Genomic DNA, 13294 nt, shown 5'->3' with positions numbered 1-13294 from the left:
AACCCAAAGTTCATATGCAGTTCATGTCTTTTTATAACACATATTTAGACAGTCATGGTTTTGGCCATTTTCTGTATTCCGACTGCTGGGCATATTTCTGCACTACGGCACCTGCTGTCTTCTAGTGTTCATTCTGAAGCACTGGTGACATGTGTCAGCAGACACTTACTCTCTCTAACTGGGGCTGCAGGCAAGGCTATTTTTAGTTGAAAGAAATATCACTGATCCTGGAGAAGATGATCTCCCTAGTAGCACTGGATTTTTTCTGTAACAGTGGAGGAATTATTTGTAAAAGTAAATTGTCAGGGCATTCAGAGATGATGCTGAATAGGACACAAATATTTGTATTTCTCTAGTTGCATTGAAAGGAAAAATGCATACCCTAACTGACATAAAAAATCATCTGAGTTACTTCCAATTTATGCAAGTGAAAAGGCATCAAAATCAGATGTATATAGCCAAGAAGATCTGTTCTTTCTGGAAAAACATGGAATGAATGCTGTGAGGACATAAGAAACAAAATTCATCTTTCAAAGTAACGCAAAATTAAGGCAACCTAAGGTTTTTAATTTTTTTTTCTTTTGAAGACTGCAAAATTAATCCTAATATTCTGCCCAAATTTAGATTTGCATTAATTCCATTCCACAGAACAAGATTCCTACATCCAATACAAATGGATGTTGCTTACCACTAAAAGGTTGTGCAGTATTTTTGTGTTCTCTTGCATAATCTTTCGAACACTTAGACCTCCCTATCATGTATGAGTTGCCCCATTTACTTCAATAGGCCTACCAAGAGCAATAAATATTGCACTCTATAGTTTTGTAAGACTGCATACTTGTGTCATTCCTATACTGTGCTCCTGAGGAATTGCACATCCTTTGTACATTAAATGACTTGAGATGAGGTACACGGGTAAGCCGTAATGATGATCTTTGAGATGAAATGTACTACCTAAAAGTTGGTTACCATGATGTGGAAAGCTTCTTTAACATGTGAGCTTTACTCTATAAGCACTCTTACAAATACTAACACTACTTCAGTTAATTAGATCTTATTCTTTACTGTCAAAGGACCTTTCCTTAATTTGAAAAGAAACTATCTCCTCTCATCGTGGGTTTGAGATCAATTATTTCTTTAATCTCTTATTATTATATTATGCATATTAATACATAGGTAGAGTGGCCTCTCAAGTAATTTATGAACTTTGTTATATCTCCTGTGTTTATATTACTGAGGCCTGGATCATTTGAGCAGCTCCGCACAAGAAAAAGCAATGGTAGAGGTAGCTGCCTCTTCACAAGTGCCTTGCTTTTGTTCAGCCCATGACAATTTGGCTGAACAGGTTACTTGGTTAAATTTTCTGTGTTTCTCTGACTATGCTGTATGCTATCAGAACAAACATGGACAACTAGAGAAGAGATCACTAACTGGGGAGTTGAAAATCACTGAAAAGCAAACTGGCAATGTCAGAATCACTCCTCCTTTTATCTGAAATGACAAGAGTACCAACAAAGATGTTCAACAACTGATCCATGGAGGCAAAACTGTTTCACATACCCACTATATTTCGCTACTGCAACACATTCTAAGAAGCTAGTTACTTCCAAAAGGGGATCTGCAAATCTGCCATCAGCATAATTGAAATTTGAGCAGACAGACAACCTGGAATATTTGGCTTGTTTGTCACATAAAAGCGTTATCTTATGTTCTTGTCCTTACTCTTACTGCATTAAGAATTATATTCTATGCAGCAGACAGAACTTAATGAATCAGCAGTGCTCTGCCTGGCGCTCTGGCCGGTGTGACAGTGCTAGGAGAGCAGCCAGGTCCCTTCTTTGCCCGATTCCCATGCACTCCAGGTAAAGGATGCAGATGTGCTGCACTGAACTTACTGGCCTGTGAGCTAGACTTTGCCCACCTGACCAGTAACTGGGCAGGAAGAATCTGCCTCCTTTCCTAACAGGTGTAACTACATTTCTTCGTGAGGCCAAGTAATTTCAATTTAACAAGACAGAGCACATCATATTTCTTTGGCTAGATGTTACCTTTTGGCTATGGATAGATGCCCGGGTTGATTTTATTATCTTTCATGCAGCTTTTAAAATAGTGCAGAAAGGGGGGCTGTGAACTTCTCTGCAGTATTTGGTGTGAAAAAAGATAAGCAGCTCATTGCTCCCTTCAAGCTGGATGCAGTAGACTGTGATAAAAATGTCTCATTTCTCATAAAGGTTTCTCTATACCGAGTTCTGCAGGGGAACTCACAGTTTTCCTCACTCATCACAGATATAAGGCCTGCGGGAAGCTTCTGAAAGGGCTTGGGATGCCTTGGGATCCTTTCATTTCAGCTTGTCAGCTGCTGCAATAGCTCCCTAAATGTCCAAAAATTTTGAACTTTGATTTGCTTTCTTGATGCCTCACTGAAAAAGGATTAGGAAAGTTCAGCTCACATGAAGTGAAACCTAAAGTATAACAAAAAAATTCACAGTGAGAAATTAATGAGGTTATAATTGCCAATCCTGTATATGGGTTTCTCCATTTCTTGACATAAAGGTTCACTGACATTCACCTTTCCTGATACCTGAGAATGAAGCACATCTTGTCCAAATTACTTCAAAAATATATTCAACATGTGAAATCAGTGTATTATGTTTTCTCACTATTTTACATTAGTACTGATAATCTCAAAGTATATCAAGCCCCCTCTACACATCTCAATTTTGTATGACTGAGAAAGGGATGAGTTAAAATCAGAAAGCTTAGAACACCAGATCAGAACTGAGTATAACTTTTTCTTTTAAGGGAATGATTCAATAACATTTAAGAAAATTGCATTTTTCCCCCAAGTGGGACACTAAAAAAGAAAGAAAAACAAAAAGCCAGTCATGTGCTAAGAATTGGTGTGACAAGTTTAATCCTATAATTATCACTTTTTTGACGTCTGCATTGCAAATCGAGGTTACTAGGCTTGAAGAAAGTATACTGAGGGAAAGCTAGAGAAATAAGGAGAAAATATGAGTTTTGTTTAATTCTGAATGTTGTGAGTTTACTACATTTTTAGCTCCCATAATATAAATTGCATTGCCTAACATCTGCTCGCCTGTCAAAATGCAATTATTCCATGCAGCAGGACACAACCTTTGGCAGGATTCTGATTAGCTGGGGAGAGCTGTTCACTTGGATCAAGTGAAGTGAACAGAGTGCTGGCATGAGAAATCAAAGGGAATCATTATTGATATGTGGAAAAGGAGCTACTTTATTTAATACTGGTTATTTATTACTAGAGGCTTTATCATGGCATCTGCCTAATAAAACTTCATTAATAGAAGTTCGACTCTGGAGAATTCCAACCTGTTTCAACACGGGTTGAATAAATTAGAAAACAAAACTGAGCTCTATTGACCACCTCAGATGAAGTTTTCACAGTGGAGGACCTGCTACTCCTGTCACACTGCTCAGATTCAGTGTGACAGGGAGAGATATCATGAGTCACCTTAGTTCTCACGGCAGCCCCTCTTAAGCAAGACAGGAATACAGAGTGGCCATCCATGCAGAGGAACACAGACACGCACCTCACTCGCCCCCGGCATGGCTGGGTGGCAAGGTCACTCATCATGCCAAGAGTCATCGTGTTCATTCTAAACTTCTTCTGAAACCTCAATGCGAGCAAACAGGGCCCTGGCAGCTATCAGGCTACACTGGAAAATGTTACCTGATAAAGGTTGTTCGGTTGTTAGGAAATGCTGTTTTGACACCAGACAAGGTAACTAGTATTGCTCGCTTTAGTTCAAGTCAAAACACTGACATTTGACAATGGACACCATATTGTGTGACACTATTTTTTCTATAATAAATACAAACAGCCTACTGCTCTGATGCACCACCCTGGCCTAGGTCCATCTCAGGGGCTTGGGTTTCTTGCTCCATTTCCAAATGAACCTTCTACATCAATCACTCTTATTTTGCCCCCTCCCTCTCTCCCACATCAAACTCAGTTAACCAAAGAAGTAACTAAGCAGTTCTCTAGGTTCTCCAGTGTGACGTATTGTGTTCACACTACAGAATTAAAATGAGATGTAAATCTAGAACTCTCAGAACTGTAATGAGAAGCTGCAAAATTTCATCTCTTTTGAAGCAGACTAATGCAAAATTGTTACTATAGGATAGAACTTGGGTGTCTAATCAACATAATATCATGCTGAAAAAAGAATATCGTCAAGATCATGCAGAACATACACAAGTCATGAAATACAGCTGCAGAATATACACTGAAAGTTATTTATATATGGCTAGAATACAAATTCATTTTCTGGCCCTGGGAAGAAAAAGGGAACAGACTCCTCATACTCACCATGCACAATTCTGTTTTGCTTCTAGTTTGGTACAACTTAATGAATATTAGTTGAATTTGTTCAATTCACTCAGAAATATTTTATTTTAACATGATAAAATCAGACAAAATGAAAAATACCATTTTCTGTTTGCTTACCTGGAATACCTTGGTGAGAAAATTTCCTGTTGAACCAGGTGACTTTTTGGTATGTTTTGCTTTTTTGGTTTTGTCTTTTTTGTTTTTGGCAAACAAGTAGTCTTCAGTGTTTTTACAGCAGTGGCTATTACAGAAACTATGTCTCTTGCAGTTCTTATCTTGGAGGGTGGACAAAATAAACAAACTGAAAATAATACTACAATGAATAGTAAATGATGAATGGCTTACAGTACAAAAAACAGTGTAAAAAGGAAGACAAGCTTAAATATTGTTGTGTATGAAAGGGATGAAAATAATACAAGGATGAGAATAAGTAAAATGATAGGCTGGAACATCTGGGAAAGTAAATACAAAGACAAAGAGAACAGTCAATTAATGGAACAGCAAGTCCAAAGTTTCAACAAAATAAACAGTGAATTAGACTATGCTTGTGGAGGGACCAGCCCACCTCCCATTGGCTTAAGTAGGAGTTCTGCATGGTCTAGCCCTTAAAAGACAAATGTCACTATTTCTATTACTCTTTTAAAGAAAATACTAATTATTTTACTCTAAATTTGTATAAGACCATGCAGTGCTCTACCTTTAAGTTAATGGGAGCTCTACAAGCTCAGAGCTATTGCTAGATCAGAAAGTGAGCATGCTAAATGCCTTTTCTGTTTGATTTCATGCAGTACATGTATAGTAATTGATTAGCTTTAAACTCACTGCGTCTGTGACTTTCTGATACAAGGAAACAAAAGACTAATTAGTCAGCATAAGAATAAGAAATAATAGCTTTCAGCTTCACTTAGCAAGTATTCTGACTGCAAACTAGCAGGACAGCACAAACTCAATTAACACAGTAAGAGAGTTACTAAAACATTGAGATAATGTTATGAGCAACAACAGTATTTGTCAATTATAGAATTACATGGTAATTTTCATTTCACATTGCAAAAGAAAATAGACAAGAGTGAGAAAGGATTTTACTCCCTAAATCCAATCTGGAACAACTGCACGACATGCAGGATGTTTGCTGGCCCTTTTCTTCAGGGACAAGAGGTAAAAAAGAACTGCAGAAAAGACACAAGTCACTGCTACCCGACAGCAGCAACCCACTACCCATCAACCAATGATGCAGTCGGTTTCAGCAGTTCTTTTATTCACACACTGCAGTTCAGTTCTTTGACTCTAAGAAACAGATTTTTAAAGTTTACTTTTCCCTATGGTTTGTGGTATCTTTATCATTTTGGAAACTGAATATTTCCTCCTCTTTTTAATTATTGGGTCTTTTTTTTCATTCATTTAACAGAAAATCCACTACAAATAAAACATACATGTTCATTTTCATTTCTGTTGTGAAAATACGAAAATAACACCAATAGCAGTTTCACAGCATTGCCTCATGGCAAAACTTCTCTGCTCTGCCTTTGTTCGTGATTATGGCACAATTCTGGCAAATGCAATTGCAAAACCAGAAGGAATATTCTGTCCCTTACAACACTCGTTAACTACAGTTATTCTTTTAATTTCAAGGAGACCATACTTAGTCATTGGTCGCAACGGAAAACTGAGGGAAAGAGGTTTTGTATAATCAGCTGGCTATTTTAAATAATTCAGAACATGGAGATTTCTGTCCATTGTGTAAGATAACAACTTTAATGTGCCATACATAAAATTTTAAGCTTAATTCATTTGGCAGAGCCTTTTTACCTGTAGGCCGTAATAAGTAAAAGTCTACCTGACTCACTGACAAAGGTTCATCTGCACTTCGGTCCTCGGATGACTTTGGAACTTCAAGTCTGTCGATGAAAGTCTGGAGCTCCTTCCTGAACGCCTTCATCTGCGCATTGATCCGGTACAGAAGCTCATGCTCACGTATTCTGCTGCCATCGTCCTCTTCATCCATCAGTCCAAACAGATCCCCATTGGCTACAAATATTCTTGCCTCCGTTATGATGGTACTTGTGTCAGAAATCAGGCGATCTATTGTCTTGCCTAGTCGCTCCGCTTCGGAGCGGATGTCCTTCATCTGCTGCCTGTCGGTGAAGCTCTTCTGCCACCCACTTGGTGAAGGATAAAAAGACCTCGTGGGTGTCAGGCATCGGATATTTCGTACCTCTTCAGAGTCACTTTCCCCACCAATGGGGCCTTCCCTTTTGCGGTGAGGGGGGCGGGAATCATCATCGCTTTCTTTTTTTCCTGCATCGCTCTCAGCATCACTGTCTCTAGGACTGCCACGGATCCCAAGATGAGAGGCCAAATCATAGCGCTGCATGTTGGACATTAATACTCTGTTCTCGTACTGCAATTGCATGACTTTGCCACTCAGCTCGTTGATTTGCATTCGTGCAGCTTTTAGCTCCTCCTGTAGTGCTTCTGTCTTGGCATTATCATGGTGCCTAGAGCTCTCATGGGCCCCAGATTTGTACTTATATTTGTTCAACTCAGCTGTTATGCGCTTGTTTTGTTCTTCCACATCAGCTAAATTTCTCCTCAGCAATTCTGTCTCATCTTCTACTAACTGCAAATGCTGTCGCAGTTCTGACAGGGATTCACTCTGTTCTCCCAGGAGTGGATTAGCAGTCCCTGAGAAATCATCTCCTCTTAAATCATCAAGCTCTGCCTTTAGTCCTCGGTTCTCTACTTCTAGTTCCACTATTTTCCTCCCAAGAATGTTCGCTTCCTCCTCCACAAGTCTCAATCGAAGCTTGAGTTCAGCTTCTCTTGTAGTAGGTGGCCCACCTGCTTCACCTTTTGGCAAGGGACTGTCCAAATCGCCATAAAATGATCTATATTTCTGCAGCTCGTGCTCAAATCTGTCTTTCTCCTTATCAATCTTAGCCATTTTCTTCCTCATCAAGGCCGCTTCCTCTTTGACAAATTGCAACTGGCATTTCAGGTCTTCATTATCCTCCTTAGCAGAAAGAAAGAGAACTACTTGAAGAAACATGATGTAAAACAGGAGACCTCCAGTGGATGATCTCAAATTACAAGATTAATAATCAAAAGTACTCAGCCTTAGCTACTAAGAGATTCCATTACAATCTTTTTTTTTTCATTGATCAGCAAATTAAAGAAAGACAAATACATATTTTCTTTTTAAAAAGAGGTAGAAAGACTATAGTACTTGCAATGAAAGTCTGGACAGTCCCCAGAAAATAACTTATTGAGGCCCCTTACAAAAACAAAATATATATTTTCTCGACTTGCTCTACACAACAGTAAAAACAGTGCAACTTTTTAAAATTATATATTCCAATGTCAGGTAACTAAATTCTGTCTCACATTATAAAGTGTTTAAAAATCCGGAAACGAGGATGCAAATATTGATTCATCGGTGCTCCCATTTATTTATTTTGCCTAAAGAATACAGTACATGAAAGTTGGTGGGCTCTGTTGCAGCGCCCAGCAGTTTATTTAGATGGTCCTTGACACAGACTGCACTACTTGGGTCAGAGTTCTCCATTTCACAGCATGCACAACAACAAAAAGCAAAGTAAACAAGCAAGGGACATCCGAATCTACATATCACATACACTTCCACAGTATCCCTCAAGCCTCAACGTGAGCATCCAAGGTGCTGTTCGTTTAGCATACCTCTGTTGGTGTCTGCTGGGACTTTTTTTCTGATTTTTGCAAGTCTTTGCTCCCTCTTCTTTTCAGTGATTGCTGCAAAAACAACATTATTAGACATGCTGAATATCTCTCTAAAGACATATAAAATTCAGTCATAATTTTTTAAAACATAGTGAGCCAGGAGTAACTACAAAGGAAATTATTTATTGTAATCCTGGAGATATCAAATATAGAGGCTTGAGAAAAAAAGATGACCAAAAATGAGAGAGCAGGGAAGTCACACTAGTAAAGTATTGGTTTAATCAGGCTGTTTCATCTCTTTATTCAACACATTTAAGACTAGCACATGATGAATGCTTAACACATAGGTCAGGAAGGTAGAAAGAAAGTATTTCAAGTTGTAACTAACACATGGGAAAACTGAGAAAGGCAGTGACACCCAGCATCATTCTTGCCCATTGGATTGCATTTTACTCCCAATGGGGACAAGACATTTAAAGACAAATCTACGCATACAAGTGGCCTCAGTCCATGTACCAGGGAAGCTATAAGAAGCAGTGTCACTACAACAGCACAGACTTCTCTCACCAAGTTCCTGCCTGCCCACTTGAGAGGACATCTACAAGTACATACTTCTCTGTGTCCCGACTACAGACAGCTTGCAGTGTGTTTTGGTCACACCTCTACCTGATTTATGTAGCAGATAAATTCTGTATAGCCAAGATCACTTACAGAAGGTGTCACTAGGCTTGTTCTGTTTCCAGAACATATTCAAACAGCTACACTTCAGAGCTAGAGTGGATAGAAAAGCCAGATGTGTTGTAAACATGTTTCCTGATGCTTTAGCCTTCTTTCCTGTTCTTTTGTTGTCTGCAAACAAACCTGAATATATTAGTTATTCAGCAAGGTTGCCTGAATCTTTTAGGTAATTAATCCTTACTCGTGAACTGTCTACAGACAAACCGTGTGCTCTTCTAAGAGCACGACAAATCTATAAACTCACACAATATTATTTTGACTATTCCATTAAAATGCTAAAAGGTATTAAACGGAGAACGGCAAAAGATGATTGCATGAGTAATGGAAATCAAGTCAGCTTCTGGCTTCTGCTCTGCACTTATGTCCCTTCTGCATTTTTAAGATCTTTGGATGGCAAAGAGGGATCAAGAATCTCCCATGTCTTTTTGAGTCACTCCTTATTTTGCATACAGAACTATCAGGAGAAAAAAATCAGGAAAAAAGGAGGAAGACTCTTACAATCCTTACATATAAGAGGGTAATCGCTGAGTCAAAGTGTAAAAAAAAGGCATAGTCTAAGACCAAGGTAAAAGAAACATCACTAAAAACAAGCTTTTTCACCTCCCTGCCTTGTGCTAAGAGCATATGAACCTCGTCGCAGGTTTCCATCAGGTTACTGACCATAACAGCGAATGCTCCTCCTTGAGAATACGTTAATGAGAGTATTCACATGCTGTTGATTCAATACTAAAGTTATTTCTGAAATGTTGAGGAGAAAAATCTATGTGTGAATATTTCTTGAACTTCAGTCAAATAGATATTTGAGAAGAATTCTAAATGACACTACTTTTGCAATATTTAAACAGCTCTAAACAGCTCCAGGTAAAACCACTGCAAATAAAGTTCTTTATAATACTCCTTCCTTTATAATACTCCTTCAGCATGAGATCTGTAGAGCACAAAATTGATCTCTTTGGTGCTGAAATATGCATTACTGAGATGAAGGAATTAAAGTATTTCTGAAAAAGTGCCATTGCCCATCACAGTGGCCAATATACTTAAGAGATTAACAAATTTATTTTGCCATCTAGAGGGTCTTTAGGACATGCACTCTGTGCAAAGCATAATTCTGCATGGTTAGGCAGAAATACCTGAAGTAGCAGAAATGAGCCAGCTCACAGATTGCAACAGCTCTGACTCTGTGTCACCTGCTTGGACAAAACAGCCCTAGTAACAAACAAAACAAAACAAAACAAAACAAAACAAAACAAAAAAACTTTAGAAGCACCAACACATGATCAAGCTCCTTTGGTTTATTCTGCTCTGATTCTGTGCCACTGAGGTAGGCAGTGATACCTACCACCACCACCACCTTCCTCTGAGATTATTCACTAGCAGAAGGAGCCTTTATGCCACAGTGAACTGAGAACCGCACACTTCCTTGCGCCAGCCAGAGGAGAATCCAGACGTTCTATAAAAGTGAAACCACTTCTGCTTAGTAGGAATTAAAATCTATTCATAATCCCCAGGAAACAGACCAAACCTGCAAGTATGTTGTATATAACCATCCTGTGCATCACCTGCCCACTGACTCCAACTGTCCTCTCTCTTCTGCAGACCATCTTCATAGCAAATACTGAGCTCTGCGCACTGTTCCTTCCAAAAGGAAAGTCAGTACCACAGAAATGGCACATACAAACATTAGAAAATAGTTATAATAATTCTTTTTTTTTTCCTTTTAAAATAAAGTAAATGATTTAAGGATCAGTCTATAAGCAAAATAATTCTTCTCCAAGGTCAACATCCATTGCCTTGTTGAAAAACTGGTATGGGCATATGGAAGGACTTTTTTTAAACAATGAATGAGGAATACAATTAATTCTGAAAGTAGATGTCAGAATTGGCAAATTTATAAAGAGTTAGGATTTCAGAGGTGCGGCTTCCTCCTATGTATTACCACTAGAAAACTTCATTTTCAAATCAGTTAGCACTACAAACTTTTCTTTACACCAGACTCTTGCCAACACCACCCACTGGTAAAACAACTAGGGGATAGTGAAATATATTTCTGCTTTATTAACTAAATTCCTCCTATTCATCTTGCAGGGCTTAGCATCTTTTCAGATGCAATGAGGTTCTGAAATGCAGCTTATTTTCAGGTGATAACAACTACATGAGAAGGTATCCTATGACCATAAAAAGAGGTGGGAGAACAGAGAAATCTCTTTTTTTAATAACAAAAGTTCTTTTTCATAGTCAGGACAGTAACATTTTAATTGTAGCAATACTTGTGTCTATCTGGTGATGACACACTTTTTATTCTGCTTTACTTGAATTAAAACAAGCCATTCACAGAACCCATATTATTCTCCAGTGAAATGATGGTGTTTAGCAACATAATTTTATAGCAGAAAGCAATGAAAAATATACACAATTCAATTGGCAGGATAGTTTGGGTAAGCAGATTAGACCCAGCTAGAAGTGGCATATAATCTCTTTTCTTGTGAAAAACACCATGAGACAATTTATAATCATTAGAGGTTAAGATCTCATTTGCACATCTCATCTGATAAATGACATGTTCAAAATTGCCATGCCATAACATGATGTTAGGGCACTGAAGCAATACTCATACTGAAAGAAGAATGCCACTTATCAAGCACTATATCCCATAACCTCTCAATAATAGATTTCTGAGGCTTTTTTTTTCCAGAGAGGTATTTAGCAATTTACAGCAGCTATTGCTTTTATCTGTTCATCTCAAGCCCTGTCCATTCTTTAAAAAAGCCAGTGATCCAATTTTCAACATATTAAACAAGTTAGTGTTGCTAATGAGAAGAAATGCATCAAGGCAAAATAAAAAATTAAATTAAATTCAAATAAATACAGGACAAAACCAAAAACAGCAATCCAACTTGCATGTTAATCTTCAGATTATTCCTGCCACTGAGTACTATTAAAACTGTCTCCATCTTGCTTGTTTTGCCATATTAACAGTTGAGAAGACAAATAATTGACTCTGCCACTACCATTTACAGAATATATTTGCTCAAAAGGTTTTACATTTCGACACCTTCAACACAATTCTCCGTATGGTATGACATACTGAAGTGCCACTAAAAGCTCCCCCTGCTGTTTCTCAATGATAGTAGAAACAAATCTGCCTCTCACGTTTTAGAAGTAGTTTTGAGAGCCATTTGTTATGTCATTAATTTTGCAGCCATGGTAATTTTTCCTTCATAGCTCTTAAATTATATTCAATTTAGTGTAATTATGATAAAAAAGAGAAAAGTAAAACTGATAAACGTAAGATTTTTGCTCTGTCTGATTTGTAATGCTTATCAGACAGTTTTACAGTTTTAATAACCTTGAACCAAGTTATGCATCTGCAGGAGAGAAGTAAAAAATGCATATAAGCCTTTCTACAAATGGGGAGTTCGAGAACTGTTCAAGTAATAATGAAATATTCCAACAGTGCTAGGGATAGTAAGACTGGTGCATGTACCATTTTATTGTATACTTTATGCTTACCTCTGGGAGGCAAGGAGGTAAAACTGGGTCTGGCCTGACTATTCTAGCACTCACAGAGGGCAGCACACATGGGGCAGAACAGTACTGTTCTAGCAACACTGAGCAATTCTCATTGTCCAGATCAGACCACAGACGACACCTGCGTGAGAGGCACTCCAGACCATACTGCCCAAAACAGGCAATTCCACTGCGCTGCTCATCCGATGTCTTGCTGGGGATGCTAAGCCCTTTTCAACACCTGATGGTATGAAATCCTTCTACTGTTAGCCTTAAACTGCAAGTCAATGTGCAGTCCTAACAACACCTGTGATGCTGAGCTTCTCAGAGCATAAAATGATCTGAACTCTACTGTATCATAATTCAGTGCAGAAGTCATGGTAACCTGCTCTGCTGAGTTGCAAAGCTGTAAAATGAACTCAAGTTCTTGCTACCTGATCCTAAACTAATTGATTTTTTCCCTCCAGTTAAAAAAACCAACCCTAAACAAAACATACCAAATTTTCAAGAGATTTTGGTTACATTATTTTATATTTCAAACTCGATTCTAGCGTCAATGATGTAAAAATCCATGTGAGCCACCTCAGCAAGAATTCCCACCAGATAAAGGCTTCTATGGGTGCACAGGCCTTTCTTAATAGCCTTTATCCTCTCTCAGCAGAGCAAACCTGCCTCTGTTTGGCCAGAAGGATCATGATCAGAGAAATGGAAATACAATTTAAGATTATTTTTGCATTTTCCTTCATTGGAGTAGGGAAAATTCTGAAATCCACACTTAGATCTAGAAGCCTGAGTAGTGGACAGGAGATATTCTGTTAACAGGGAGAGAAATCCACCCGCCTTGTCTCTGCAATCATCTTTCTGTCTTCCAGGTATAAGGAAGGGTATTATTTTTGTCTCCTTTTCGTCTGTGTTTACTTCGGAAAACTCTATTGTAATACTAACAGTCTGCAAATTGGCTGAAGAATGTTTTCCATAATA

General features: G+C 38.3%; 1 protein-coding gene across 4 annotated transcripts in view; it reads right to left on the bottom strand.

Moving 5' to 3' along the window:
• The window catches only part of MTCL3 (MTCL family member 3), a 39027-nt gene that overhangs the window by 7649 nt on the left and 18084 nt on the right, over nt 1–13294 (bottom strand). Inside the window, exons 4-6 of one of the 4 annotated variants that reach the window (XR_015913682.1) lie at nt 8069–8140; nt 6210–7385; nt 4490–4824 (exon numbers count right to left, since the gene is read on the bottom strand). Coding sequence is in view for 3 of the 4 variants with exons in the window: in XM_088530319.1 (XP_088386445.1) it covers nt 4714–4824; nt 6210–7385; nt 8069–8140 (1359 nt within the window). In the remaining variant the exon portion in view is untranslated. Of the gene's footprint in view, nt 1–4489; nt 5210–5532; nt 5660–6209; nt 7386–8068; nt 8141–13294 lie in introns of those variants that run through there. The other 3 variants (XM_088530319.1, XM_088530318.1, XM_088530317.1) reach the window with 3 other exon arrangements.

Source organism: Tinamus guttatus, unplaced genomic scaffold, assembly GCF_059628265.1.
Source record: "Tinamus guttatus ecotype Peru unplaced genomic scaffold, ASM5962826v1 Tinamus_guttatus_pri_ptg000366l, whole genome shotgun sequence".
NCBI lineage: Eukaryota > Metazoa > Chordata > Aves > Tinamiformes > Tinamidae > Tinamus > Tinamus guttatus.
Note: the sequence above shows the minus strand (reverse complement) of the source record. Positions and strands in the feature narration are given on the sequence as shown.